Source organism: Neopsephotus bourkii, unplaced genomic scaffold, assembly GCF_033783945.1.
Source record: "Neopsephotus bourkii isolate Nb327-2 ecotype Australia unplaced genomic scaffold, CSIRO-AGI_Nbou_v1 NB_1120, whole genome shotgun sequence".
NCBI classification, from domain to species: Eukaryota; Metazoa; Chordata; class Aves; order Psittaciformes; family Psittacidae; genus Neopsephotus; species Neopsephotus bourkii.
In genome coordinates this window covers 3,596,676-3,610,961 of record NW_026901606.1, presented here as the reverse complement: position 1 = coordinate 3,610,961, position 14,286 = coordinate 3,596,676, and the positions used below count along the sequence as shown (strand labels likewise).

General features: G+C 41.4%; 1 protein-coding gene across 1 annotated transcript; it reads left to right on the top strand.

The window, feature by feature from the left end:
* Positions 1-1,802: 1,802 nt before the first annotated feature.
* ARF4 (ADP ribosylation factor 4) lies at positions 1,803-13,016 on the top strand. The gene is made up of 6 exons (XM_061362434.1): positions 1,803-2,090; positions 8,644-8,724; positions 9,208-9,317; positions 10,488-10,559; positions 11,058-11,183; positions 12,067-13,016. The coding sequence occupies exons 1-6, from the start codon at positions 2,024-2,026 to the stop codon at positions 12,151-12,153; spliced, it is 543 nt and encodes a 180-aa protein (XP_061218418.1). The 5' UTR covers positions 1,803-2,023; the 3' UTR covers positions 12,154-13,016.
* Positions 13,017-14,286: the final 1,270 nt, after the last annotated feature.

The window sequence follows — 14,286 nt, the reverse complement described above, 5'->3', positions numbered from 1 at the left end:
ATCCTAGAAAAGAGGTAGCAGCTGTTCAGTAAAGGGATGCTGAAAGGCCCCAGGTGGGTTGTCAGAAGTTAGGACTGCCTCACTTAGTGTATCAGGACAGTAAACTGTCATAAGCTTTGGGACATAGCAAATTTGTTTTAAACAATGTAAAAATAATGCCAAGAACCAAAACATGAGAGGAAGTTCAGTAAAATATAGAAGAGGTGCAGCTAGTCCTTGAACAGTGTCAACATCCTTGATCGGAGTCAACAGTATGTTGTGAATAACAGTTACGTATGACTATACAGAGCAACTACTTGTGTTCATGTTGAATACTCCAAAAGCAAATGTTTGTTAGATTGTACTCAAACAACGGAAATAATTGAAGGTATCTATTCATGACCTAGCTATAGTGAGAACATGCCAGCTTGGAGGTCTTAGAAAGTAACTTCAAAAAGAGTCCTTCACATACTTTGTAGTACACTTTATCTCATCTAAGTTCAGGAAACTTGAACTTTACTGGCCAAAAAAGGTATAAATACTGAGTGCTCTGAACAGAAAACACGTTAAGTATTGGAAACGTAGAACTGGACCTCTTAAGACTATGAGGAAATTGGTATGTAATAGTGGATCAGGATCATACTAACATCTTGGGCACTAACCTAGATTAAGTTAAAACATGACTTATGTGAAAGTTATATTTTATTAAAATGTAACTTTTAATTTTAAACAGTTTTTTGGTTCAGAAGAACATAATCTAAAACTTGGGTTAAACTTTGAACATGACAGATACAAAAGGAACAGCCAGAGTCTCACTCACAGAAGCCTAATGTTAGCTGATTCAGGACTGTCTCTTTATCAAGACCATTAAAGACGTTTTTCTTTAATGGAGGATAAATAGCTTCTGTTTGAAAAAATGTTTGGGAACTATGCCAGGACACAAGAGCAATGAGCACTGAAGAGTTTTAGGGCTTTTGATTGAACGAATGCTCCCTGGGGTGAGGGAGCTCAGTCACTTAAGCATTAAATGCAGCTCATCGTATGTTGCCTTGATTTAATTATCACCGTGCTATGGGCTTCTTTCAGTAGCTGTGAAAGGAGCTGTTACAGCTGGTTATGAAATCAAACACTCCTTTCCAGAAATAGTGTGTTTCTAATAAACCAGGGCTTGTTTCAGTTGTATTCCTGCATTACTTCCCTCTATCTGCCTGCTGCTTCCTGGCCCAGGAGCCGTGTTGGCCTTGATGCTGCAGAGCACAGCAACAATGTGAGCAGAAGATCCCGTGGTGATCGGTGTTCCTGTGTTAGAGCTTCGGGGGGTGGGGTGGTTTGATTCTTTAATCACCCGGTTCTGTTGCTACTACGCTGTATTTGGGCGGGTCTCTTGAGGAGTCGTTTTACTCTGAACCCCCTGTTTCCCTCGTGCTCTCAGCTGGCCCCCGGCCCTGCGGCACCAGAGCTGCCGGCCGCCCTGCCTCAGCCGAAGCGCCGCGGGACCAGAAGCTGCACTGGGCTTAGGGGGAGCGGGGCGGCGCTGGGCCTCGGCCCTCGGAGCTGCCGGGCTCCCGCTGCACCACACTTCCCGTCCCGCCGCGCTGCGCCTTGCCTGTGGCGGCCGGGCCCCGCGGCGGGGCGGGGCCGAAGAGCTGGACTACATCCCCCGGCGTGCGCTGGCGGCAGCGCTGCGCGAGCGGGACGCGGGGCCTGCCGGGAGCTGCAGTCCCCGCCGCCGTTGGGTGCCGCTGCCGTGTGGCGAGGGGCGGTTCCGCGGCCGGGGGATGTGGCGAGCGTGACGTGAGTCTGTCCGCGTTGGAGCCGGGGCGGCCGTGGACAGCGTGACGTGGCAGAGAGCGAGCGAGGCTCCCGGTCACAGCGCCGCGGCTGCCGCTGTTGCCGTTGTGGCCGTTGCGCTCTATCAGTCGGCGCCGCCGCAGCCTCCTCGCCCGCGGAGGGATCCGCGAGTGCAGACGGGAGCCGGGCCGCGCTCCCTCCTTCCCTCCCTCCCGCTGCCTGTGCCGCCGCCCAGCCCTGAGCCGGAGCCGCCATGGGCCTCACCATCTCCTCGCTCTTCTCACGCCTCTTCGGCAAGAAGCAGATGCGCATTCTCATGGGTAAGGGTCGACAGCGGCCCGCCGCAGCCCTGGCGCTGCAGTTGGTGGTGCCGCGGCCGCCGCCAGGCCCGCCCGCTCCTTCACGGCCGCTTCCCGCTGGCGATGGGGGAGGGGAGGCCGGTGTGGGGGGTGCGGGCTCCAGGCGGGGGGAGTTGCCCCGTCCCGGGTCGTGGGGGATAGGGAACCCTGTCCCCGTTCCGTAAGGTCTGTGGGGCGGTCGGGAAGCGAAGGAGCGGAGGGGAGAGACGGAGCAGCGGGAGAAGGGGTGTGGATCGGGATATATCGGCCCTTCCTTGTTCTCCGTCGCGTTCCCGTTTTCTGCCCCCGCCCGGTGCCGCTGCCGGGGGTCGCGGCCGCGCTGCCGGGCAGTGCCGGAGCCCCCCGCCTCGGGGGCCGTGCGGGCAGCCTCAGCCCCTGCGCCCTGCACCTGCGTTTCCGCTTGCGCCGGGAGCAGGACGTAGAACAAAGATCAAATTTCGGTAGGTGAAGCCGGTGCCCGCCCGCCGCGGCAAACCGGCCGGAGGAGGAGGGAGCCCCTTACCGGGAGCCGAGCCGGATCGCGGCCGTGCTGTCGGCTCCTGCCCCGAGCAGTGCGGTTCCTCGAGCAGGATGTGACAAAGCCCGGGGTGCTTAACGCCACGAGCTTCAGAAATTACTTTATGATGGCAGGCTTTCGGTAGCAACGGTGTCTGTATGTCTGACTCTTGTGAAAGGGGGTTTTGATATAGCATCTATGCATTTTAATTCTCCTGTAAATCGTGTACAAACCCATAAAACCGTGTGGGTTTCTTTTCTAGTGCTTAGTTTTACTGTCTGCCCATAATTACTTATTTAGAAATAAATTCTGGTTCTCCTGATACAGACCGTGTAAGAGTTGAAGCGGGTGGCTCTTGAAGATTCTCACTTTAAGGTTGTGGTTCAAAAGGTCAAAGCAAGCACATACTGCATCTGGTATTTCCTCCTCCACTGCAGCTCTGCCCTGCCTTCTTCCACCCACCTTCCCTCCTGCGCCAGCATTAGGTACAGACAGGTCCTAACCCCAACGTTTGTCTCAGATTCTGCCACCAAAGTGCATTTAACTTGATTTGGGGCCACTGACTGAAATAGCTTGTCCTAAGAAAGTATATGGAGTGCTTCTTTCAATATGGGCAGTAAAGGTACTGGTTTCTAACAGTGGAACTTCTTGGCACGCTACTCAGCTCTGCCTGTGTATGCACAGCCAACACAATAACATAGCTTTTTTTAATTACAATTTTCCATGTTCTCCGTATGCTTTGTGATGACAGAGCTCTTTATTGCAGGCACAGTAATACTTATTTTATCTTCTCTGGTTGAAATTAAAGACTCTCATCCATTTCAAAATAACCCCAGTAGTTTTTGTCTTTCAGACAACTTGGTACATCTTTTGATTTCAATAGCTTTGACCGTCTCCCTAGCAGCCAGACTCTTCATATAACTCTAAATGAATAAAGTCAAATCTTCAGATGAGCTTGCCTGTAGGATGAGATAGCATCTCTGGTATTTGTAGTTCTGTTTCATTCTGCAGAATAATGAACACAGGAAAGAACATCATACAGATCAAAAGAGCTTGCAAGGCTTTCATTTCTTCACTGGTGGGACATCAGTTCAAATTTAGGTTAGTTGTAAGTTAGGGAGCTGTGCTTTCCAGCAGTTGGTTCAAATGCTGCTTTTCTTAAATACAATTTTTAAAGCATTATAATAAAATACAGGGCTGGATGAGACCATGGGACTGCACCAGATTTGTTCTCTAGTACAAGAGGTTAAAACTTCTGCTACATTGTCATGAGAGTGTAGCATAGGACCTAAACTGCATGTTTAGAAGCAGAATGTGTTTTATTGAATATGACATAGTTAGTTTGTACCTGTAAAGTGAAAAAAAGTTCTTCATGGCGTTTTGAGGAGAGATGTCTGCATGAATGCAGGGGCTGAATTAAACTTTTCCTCAAGGTGGTAAGTTGCAGTTTATGGTTTGAAACTGAACTGTACAACATTAGGCATGTAAGTTTTTGCGTGTACTGTATCAATGAAGTAGCTTTATGGGGTAAGGTGTTTATGGAGAAATATGTAGGGGGAAATAGTATATGGGTCACTTGGTAATGAACAGATGATTAATTTATAATTCAGAGGTCCCTTTCACAGCTTTCTCCTGTTTCTGCAGAATTCAAGTTAAAGTAGAATTCATTTAGCTCTTAGGACAGACTTTGTGTTATCGAGTTGTGCAGAGTTTTATTTCTCATCAGATACTATTAACAACAGCAAACCTGACAAACTTATCCTTTACATTCCCAAACTACACTTATTATAGAGGGTAGGCATTTAGTGGAATACTGTTACTGAACTTCTGTCTTTTAAAAAAAATGTTCATGTACAAATTACATGTTTTTCAGAAATACTGAGTTAACATTCTGAGGAACTGCATGTAAAATAATTCTTGTGTCATCTTTATAGATGGACGTAACACGAAGGAAAAGAAATAACTGTAAGGTAGGATTAGATGACTTGAAGTTAGACTAGGCAACCCCAGGGCATTAGAATGGAAAAATTGAGTCCTAACTGTACATGTACCTGCCTGGAAAATTCTTCACTTGTAGTTTCTTGTGCTTAAAAAAGAAGTTATTATTTCACTGCGAACCTTTCATTATCATAATTTAGTGTTCTGTGGCTTGGTGTAGTTGTGCAAGCGCTACTCAGGAGCTTCAAATACAGATGTAGTTGTTAAATGCATAGGGGAAAAAAAGGTGAGATTCTTTGGAAATTGTGTCACTGTACAGCACAAAATCCCTTAGCTGCTTTTTACTTGGTTTTAATTTTTAACCCCTGTTAGTTTGTGTGGTTTTGAGTTTTTTTGTGTATGTGTTCCTGAGAAGCTGTGTTGAGAATTGCCCTTTTGTGTCCCCCAAAGACTTACCCAATTGAAATGAAACCTGAATGAGAAATAGCATATAAAGGATCACCAGTTTTTGAGAGAACTGGTTTTAAGGTAAAAGAAAAATTAAGGAATACAAACCCTGTAGTAAATTGGGATTTGTTAATTTTATGGTTTTTAAGATGGCTTTTGATTGTAACATGAGTGTCATGAACCCATTAAATACCTCTTTTATCATTATGGGACACATTCATTTTGGAAGCACCAACATGCTGTATTCTATAGTAAACTTTGGAAAGATCAACCTGACAAAGTCTTGGTCTTGATAGGGGTTCTATTTAAAAATAAATTCTCTATATGAAATTCTGTGCTGTGGTAACTGAGGCAGCTTGATACTCAGGCATCCATGATCAAAGTAGGAAGTTGGTAAATGAGGAATGCCATGTGGTCACAGGGGTGGTGTCCCAGGGACAAGTGAACTGCAAGCTTGAGATCCAGAAACACGACTGACAAGCTGTGAATAAAACTCTGTTAAGAGTAGTAAAGGGCTTAGAACCACAATGGTTTAACAGCAGATGAAAGCATTGTAGATACTCCTCTTTTTTTTCTTCAGCTAGAGGAAGAGGGTGTTTGACTTGGTTTAAAGATAAATGGCTGCAAGTGCAAGTCTGTGCCTTCCCACTTGCACTTCATTATAATCTTACTGCTTTGTGGTACAGCTGCTGAGCACCAGACCTTACACAAAGATTCTTACACCTTGGGCTTGGCAGTGGTCAGTAAGGCCATAGAATCAGAGTGAAAAAGCAGATTCATAAATGTACTTTACATTATTTGGGCACATAAAATGTGGGTTTTAATCTTGAGAGCTAAGTAAACTTCAACTTTCTGACATGGAAGTAGCTCATAGATTTACATTTAGTGTTCCAGTACAAATGTAAACATGAGTTTATTTTTGGACCACTAAAAGCAATAGTTACAGTTCCTAGCAGCTAAAACGATTAAATGTGATTTGCTTCAATTGCGAAGAAATTTCTTGCTCTTAAAAGGGTGGTAAATGGAAAATTCTGCTAAGAAGTATTAATGGAGGCTATGCTTTTGAGGCAATTGCTGGCTTAGACTTCCTAGCACTTGCAATTTGGCTAAAAAAGGCAGTTTTTGCAAATGTGGTCATAGTGATTTGCAAAAGCTGCCTTCCCTCAGTTAAAAGCTGTTGTCTCAAGTGTGGAGTCAGAAGAAGAAAGCCCATATCTATAACTCAGCCTCCCTCAGTGCAAAGTCCAACAGCTTAATCAGAATTGTGGCTGAGAGTGGATTTAAGCAAAGTCTCTGGGCTTTGTGCTTGCATAGCTGAGGTAGTCTTCTGCCAACGCAGTGGAGGTGTCAGCGGGTCCTGGTTCAAGAGCACAGTGGATAACTGGGGCACTGATTTCTTCTGTTTGGCAAAGAGTTTAAAATTCCTGACTAGTTTCTAATGTCTTAACTCTGAGTCATATCTTCAAATGGTTCTTCACACCCTGTGTATGTTCTTGGAAATGAGATGAGCTTTTTTCTTTGTCTGTACCTTCAGTATAACCCCTGAACACGCTAAAACCACTTGTGCAGGTAACACCATCCTTCTTTTGTTGCTAATTTTAACAAATCTTGTCAGTGTTTGTTCTACTGATAACTGGTTTGGGGGAGGTGGGAGAAGAATTTGTGAGTATGTGTAGCTTTAATTCAGTAAGCAGTCTTAATGCTAATTTACTGGAAAACTGTCACATATGTATCATGTACATACATTATGCTGTAAAGATATAGACATCCTACAAATCCCCGCTTGAAGCTGAGCTGTGTGAGGATAGTGTTGGGCTTCAAGCATTGTACTACTGAAAACATTGTTTTGCAATGTACATGGAGTATTTGAGGGTTTCAGAGGTCACTTGGAGGGTTTTCTACAGCTATCTGACACTTCATTGGTGTAAGGAAAACACCAGCATTTACAAGATTCACGATTTGCAAGCTCTTGTGAAACTTCTGCTGTGCATGACTGTGTGTGGTTCTGAAAGAGACCAACACTGAGACAATAGCAAACTTAAAACTGTTACATTTTCATTTGAGCACTTGGGGAGTTTATTACCTCTCAAGGAGCTTTGGTTTTGATGGTAGAGGTTTGGTTTGTTGTTTTTTTTTTTATTTTCTCTTATGATATTTACAATTAGACCAACTCACAGATGAGGCCCTCAGTGATATGGTTTAGTGGTGGTCTTAGCAGTCCTGGGGTAATGATTTGACTTGATGATCCTAAAGGTCTTTCCCAACCTAGTTGGTTCTGTGATTCTATGATAATACGAAAGAAACTGTGTTGGCATCCTGTTGACACTATCAGAATATAGGACAATTATGAATAGCTATTCTAATTAGTTTGCTGTCACAGCAGTTTTTGTCTTGAGAAAGAGGAGGCTTTTTAAGAGTTTGGTTTCATTCTGAATAAGTAGGTAATTTTGAATTCCATTTTATTGCAGTGCTAAGGAAACAGTTGTATTATTAATAGTCAAGTCATCAAACCATTTAAAGCTTAATATATTGCAGTCGCCAAGTAGGAAATTAACTTGCAACACTTAATGTTAGCAAACAAGGATAACGTTTGGTTTCTTGTGCAAGCATTATTTAATTAATTCTTTGGCGATTATTTTTGTTTCAGCAAAGTTGTATTGATTGTTTCAAGTTTCACAAATAGACATTTTATTCAAACTATTGCTGTGATTTTTGGAATGTACTGTTTATTTAGGTGCTTATGTGCTAGGCATTGGATTCTAATGTAAAGAATTGTATTTTGAGTTGCTCTTATGTGTTCTGAAATGCCTAACAATAAGCAGTTGCGTAGCCAATTTCGGAGAACTCCAGTGTGGGCCTGCAGTACTGGTGATGCTGCTCAGTTTATTATTGGCTATGAGGCTTCAGTTTATTTTTCCTGTAATAAGTTTTGTTGTTGAAACAGAAGAGCAAATTTCAGTGCAGAAGGTTGCTTATAAAGATCAAAAGTGGAGACTCCTAATGAAAGCATCCTAGTAGATCTCCATGAATGGAAGTGACATCCTGAAGACTTACAGCCCTTGTGGTGTATGCAGAGGGAGAACAGAGTTCCCTAATGTGTGTGTTTCTGTCAGTGTGAAAGAAATGCTTCAGCAAAGGTACAAGAGACTGGAAGGGGGAGGCTGAAGTGTCTTCCATTGGTAGTGCAGCTCCTGTTGGTTCAGGTGCCTGTGAAACTGGCCTCAGCTGACGGTTGAGCGAGACCTTCCCCAATTTGAGTATGAAGTAGCAAATGCGTGGTCAGAGATTAGGTGCTGACTGTAGATTGTTGCTCAACATTTGAAACTGTCCTGACACACACAGCAGAATCTTTCAAAGTGAATGATAAAACTTAGTTAAGCAACACAAATACTAAGGAAGATCACAAGAAACTTGTGAGTTGTGCATGAAAGTGTGTTACTGAGCTTTTCTTCTTCACTGCTTGTTGTCTTTCAGTGCTGGGTAGAGGAGATACACACATGATAATATATCAGCAATGACTTGGAGTGTTTAAAAAGCTGTTTCTTTTCAAGAAAAAAAACCCTAATGCTCTGTACATAAAATAGCATATCTTAAGAGGTTGTAGTTCATGTTCAAATTTTCTGTTTGTTCTAGTTGGTTTGGATGCTGCTGGCAAGACAACTATTCTTTATAAACTGAAACTAGGAGAAATTGTCACCACAATTCCAACTATTGGTAAGATAATCAACTGTTATGTCTTCATTCTTATTACTTTAAGTTTGTGTTTTAGAGATAGGCATTTGTGATTTTTGCTGTTAGTATAAAAACTGAGACAAACATGGGCTTTCTGGTGCTGCCATAACAACTGTGTCAGAAGAAAGATTTATCTAGAGAATCCTGTGTCCGACAGTGGCCAGGAACCAATGCTAAGTTAAGCACAGGAGCCAGTTAGGCAGCAGTACTTCTCCCAGACATGAGCATCATAGTTTGTGACTGAAAGATTTTCTCAATCAAAGGTGGTGTACTTGGATTTAAGTGGTTAATTTTTTTTTCTCCTCTTGAGTAGATTCTCTTCTTGCTCCAGGAATTAAGTTTTGATAAGCTGTGTTACATATACTGGAGAGAAGCGTAATTTAGGAAGTAGATATCTTTCACATAGTTAGAATTACATTTTAACACTGGCATTAACTATTTATAATGATTTAACTCTATTTTTAGGTTTCAATGTGGAAACGGTAGAGTACAAAAACATTTGTTTCACAGTTTGGGATGTTGGTGGTCAAGACAAAATTAGACCTCTTTGGAGGCATTATTTCCAAAACACACAGGTAAGAGTTCGGAAATGGCAGTAGGTAAAGACCTGTTTTGTAAAGTCTTGTTGTGTTCTGTAGAGTATAAATGGAAACTTGTTTCCTGTCCCTTGCTTTCAGAAAGGCTCTTCACTTCCTGTAAGTCTTGAGGGACATGTAGAATTTATTCTAGTTGAGGTTAGTTTGTTACCCTGAAGGCTTAGCGTCTAGTCATGTGTGTAGCATGGCAAGGATGAAATCCTTTAGGATCTACCAGTATTCTGTAATGGACCAGAGCTGCTGGATTGTTGTGAGGAACTCTTGAACTTTGCTGTATCCATCCTTCAATTATTTTGAGTTGGCATTAGCTTATACTATTGCTTAAACACCCTTCTACATACTTTTTTTTAATAATCAGCTTTAAAATATACAGCTGTTGCTTGCTCTATCAGTGTGTTTAGTATGCTGAGTATCAAAAATTATCATGAAATATCTTGTTACTGATTAGAAAGTGTCAGCTTCATATTGATGTGACTGCTGACATTTTTGGTGACATAAATGTGGTTCTTCAGCTCACAAGTAGTAAGTTAAGTTGCTTATTAGTATCAGGAAGCTTTGGGAGTGGGTGGGGTTTTGGTGGGAGAACAGGGGGAGTGTCTGGTTGGGGTTTGTTTCTTGGTTTTCGGGTGGTGGTGTTGAGGGGTTTTGTGTGTTGAGTCTGAAGTTGTTTCCAAGAAACTTCTGTGCAGCCTAATGCATGATTGGTGCAGTAAAATAGAGAAGTCTGGATTGACAGAAAGGAGCTAGCAAAGTGCTGTGTGAATACAATAATAGTAAATTTCAGTTCCTTATTCAACCCCATTACTAAGTATTTTTAAAAGATGCTTTGCTTTTCTTAAAGGTAATGAGAAAAGGTGAAGTTTTCAGTCTGAGTTACACACTAATCTGTAAACTGACATCTGTGGGTTTATGCTTCTTTAATTTAGAAGGCCTTTAGAAGATTTTTTTTACAGTTGAAAGCTGTTATTTAGTTGTTTAGACAGGCATCTTGCATTGCCTAAACAGAAATTTCTGTCAAATTTACTTACCTAAGAGAGGAGGCAATGACAGGATTCAGTATGAGGGATTTTGGGTTTAAATGGTACTGTAAATAGTAAATATGTAAATGTTTACATTGATTTTTTTTCAAACCTACGTATCTTCTTACAGGGCCTCATTTTTGTGGTAGACAGCAATGACAGAGAGAGAATCCAGGAAGCCGCAGAAGAGCTGCAGAAAATGGTAAGTATCAATGCCTTCTGAAATAAGATTATACTCTGTCACAGTTTTGTGTGTTAGTCAGCTTCCCGAAGAGATGTAGGGTTTGAAAATTCCATAGAGCTTTTGCACAATACATATTGTATCCACCAGGTAATTCTGGTTCCCATAAGTGTGCTGAGTTGTAACTGCAGCTGTGTAGAGAATTTTAGCTCAAAAACTACTAATATGTCAGAACTTTTCTTCATAAAACCTTAATGGAACAGATTGGGAATTTTGGAAAAACAAATAGGTATGAAGAATTTCAGCAGCAAAGTACCCATAAATTGAAACTTCCTATTGAAAGAATATTTCCTTCATTGTAGAAGTTCTGTTGGATGCTAGTTAAATTTCACTCAGTACTTGCTAGTGATTTCAGAAGCAAGAATGAAAATGTTTATAACTCTTCAATGAGGTTTCTTTAGTGACTGTTGAAGCAAAAAAAGTACTCAACTGAGCTAATAACGACTATTTTTTCTGTAGCTTCAGGAGGATGAGCTGCGAGATGCCGTGCTGCTTCTGTTTGCGAACAAGCAGGATCTGCCAAATGCCATGGCAATCAGTGAAATGACAGATAAACTAGGTCTTCAGTCTCTGCGTAACAGAACTGTAAGTGCTAAACTTCCTTGGTGATGAATTCTTGTTTTCCTTTATTATAGATCATAAACATAAGTTTTCTTCTAAAGGAAAGAGAGGTTTTCACCTCTTTCTGTAGAAAGGTGCACATACCTGCTGTAAGACTCTGTAGTTAATAGTTTATGGTCCTTGTTCAAAATAAGTGATTTAGGAGCACAGTCCAGTGTGTTCAGTTGTTGCAGGTGTTTCATGTCTTGCCTTTTCCTGGAAAAGAGTACAAATTTTCCAGTCTGTCACTGAAATATTTGGCAGAGCAGGTGGTGGCCTTTTCCATTTCTCAGTATTTGTTCTTCTGGAGGAGAAAATGCATTCTGCATTCTTACCACTACAAAGATGGGGGAAATTAAGTATCTTCTGAATCGTTACATTCCATCTGCATAAGCCTCTGAGACATGGGGTTGCTTCACACAAACCATCTATCCTTCTGTAATACTCATCTGATGTCTCTGTGTGTTGACACGCTAAGATCATATACATAATAGATGTTGTAGACCTCTGTTCATTTAGATAATTTCATGTCCATTCCCTGAAATGGAAAGGAGTCTTTTAAAAGCAACAAACCAGTTTTCAGCTCGTAAACTAAATGCAGGTTCTGTATTTGGTCTTTGATGCCCTAAACTCTGTTCTGGCATTTGGTAGGTCAACACTGAGTTTCTGGATAAAGCCTGAACCCCATCTATTTTATATATACTTCTCAACGTTTTTAAAAATACCATCTGTTCAGTATTGACTCCACTTCTGGCACAGGGAACACGATTTGAGAATGTGTGTGTGTGTGAGTGTCACATGCTGTGATAACTTAGCTTGCTGTTTGTCAGTATTAAATTGAATTTTTGTTTGTGTTCTGCATTAACAGTGGTATGTCCAGGCTACCTGTGCTACACAAGGAACTGGTCTGTATGAGGGACTTGACTGGCTGTCAAACGAACTCTCAAAACGCTAACTCAAACTGGATGACTTTCACCAGGGACATGTTTGATATAAGTGGTCTAGGCTTGTTACAACAAAATTAGTTTGCATCTTGGTTATTACAGTATCTGGAACTGGTATTTGGGCAGGATATTACAGAGTTTCAACTTATTTTGTTGCCAATTATTGCTTACCAAGCTACATGTTGCAAAGGTAGCAATATGCTTGGGTAAAAATCTCCTTACCTTGGAAAAAGTGTATCTTCTGATTTTATTGCCCTTGTTAGCCTAAATGCCTGAATATAGTTATTGTGACATCTTTAAGATCTGTTTCAAATACTCTTTTGAGCCCCAATAAATTAATGTTTTAATTTTTTTTCTTCCCTGCTACTTTTAGTTTACTGATGCCCTGTTTCATTCCTCAGACAGTCTGCTGATTTCAAAATGTAGCATTCCGTATGTATTTATTTCTCTCCCTTGCCAAAAAGAATTCCTAATACAGCTTGTTCCAGCCAAGGAAATGCTCTAAAACACTATACCAGTCTACTGCACTGAGGAACATTTTATTAATCCTTGGGTTCTGTCAGCCCAACTTGCCTTTGTGTGAATTGGATTTGATGGGTAGAATAGTTCTGTGCTGGTTGCGAAGAGCTCATGTTGAGGTTGTTTTTAATATTCAGCAGATTGTCTTCCTTTATATCGTATCTTTTTTTATGTTGCATGTTGCTTTTTGGTATCAGCCTGACTATTTTTGCCCAGTGTACAATAGTTCTGCTGAAGTTTTACTGTTTGTTGGTGAACATATCTTCATAAGGAAATTTTGGAAATTCATCAAACTCAATGGATTAGTTTCTTCATAACCCACTTGGAATTATTCCTAATAAAATGATAAAATGTATAGTTCTGTGTATGCTCTTCTTGATTCCTGAAATGATTGAACTGTAACTTGTCACTTTTTCCGTATACTGAACTTTCCTGCAGCTTGAATGTGACCATCAGTCTTGGATTTTCTCATGTTCAGAGCTATGTAGAGCAGGACATGGAAAGTAGGCAACAAAGTTGTATACAGTGCAGTAGAGTAGCTGTCAGCAAGACATAGAATTCTGTGTCTTTCGAAGTTGTACCTCTAAAGTTCTTTTTAAGATGTCCAGATATTAAAATACTAACAGTTACAAAAATTGTAATAAAACAAGTACCAACTGCCTGGAAAGCATGCATGTCTGTTTCCTAGTTGTATCTACATTTGAAAACTGTTGTGGGTTCTAGCAGGAGAATCACACGTTCTGTTGGTGGCTCACTGGGAAGCTAACTTGAATACTGGTACAGGAATTTAGTCAATATTCTATTCATGGTCATAGTCACCCCCCAAAAAACAGTGCTGTGCAGCTGCTGCTGCCTGCTTTCGTATTTCTGCCCCCTTATACTTCTGTAGTTCAGAAGTTGAAATTAATGTTGTTTTTTTGGAGGCTGCTACTAATGGATATTTTAGTATCTCTTTTTCTATTGCCTGCCTTGCTATATGGATGCAAATCTGGCTAGATCCTTCAGCTGAAATATTCTGTTCTGTGGGTTGCAGGTCTTGATAAACACGAAGCATGGTTTCATTGCAGTTTCAGCCTATGCTTCTCTACTACTTTTAGTTCAGCTCTTGTTATCCTTGCTATGAGGAGTCCCAGTGACAAGGTCTGATAAACTCAAGCCAGTTTTAAGTTAACAGCATCTTCCAAGGTAGCTTCTGCTGTAACAGGTTTAAGTTCCTAGAAAGTAGTTACTGTGAACAGCTAACCAGAGAAAATACCAGAGTTGTTGAATACGGTTGTTAACTGTCTTAGTATGTAACAGAAACCCAGGAGACAGTGTAAGGGGAGTAGGGTTTTGCTTGCACTTCAATGAATTGCTGATTACGTATTAACCAAAGTTGATCCATCATGCACTGGATCTGTAGCTGTTAATATGCGTATTTCCAGCAATGCAGTTCCTTGAAATAAACCTTAAACAGAACACTTTGTTCAGAAGAGGCAGCTTGTCCATAACAGATTGTATTGCTAGTCCTAGTAAGTTAAAATAATGTTTGTGACAAATTGAACACCATCTCCTCTTCCCAGGAAGAAGTGAGAGATAGACTTTAAATAAAAAAGCAGATAGAAACAAATTAGGCCAGGTATCTT

Bases quoted from the DNA above. Each gene is read 5' to 3' on its own strand.
- ARF4 (XM_061362434.1), top strand. From the start codon at position 2,024: ATGGGCCTCACCATCTCCTCGCTCTTCTCACGCCTCTTCGGCAAGAAG. The intron at 8,725-9,207 runs GTAAGATAATCA...CTCTATTTTTAG, and splicing joins CACCACAATTCCAACTATTG to GTTTCAATGTGGAAACGGTA. The intron at 11,184-12,066 runs GTAAGTGCTAAA...CTGCATTAACAG, and splicing joins AGTCTCTGCGTAACAGAACT to TGGTATGTCCAGGCTACCTG.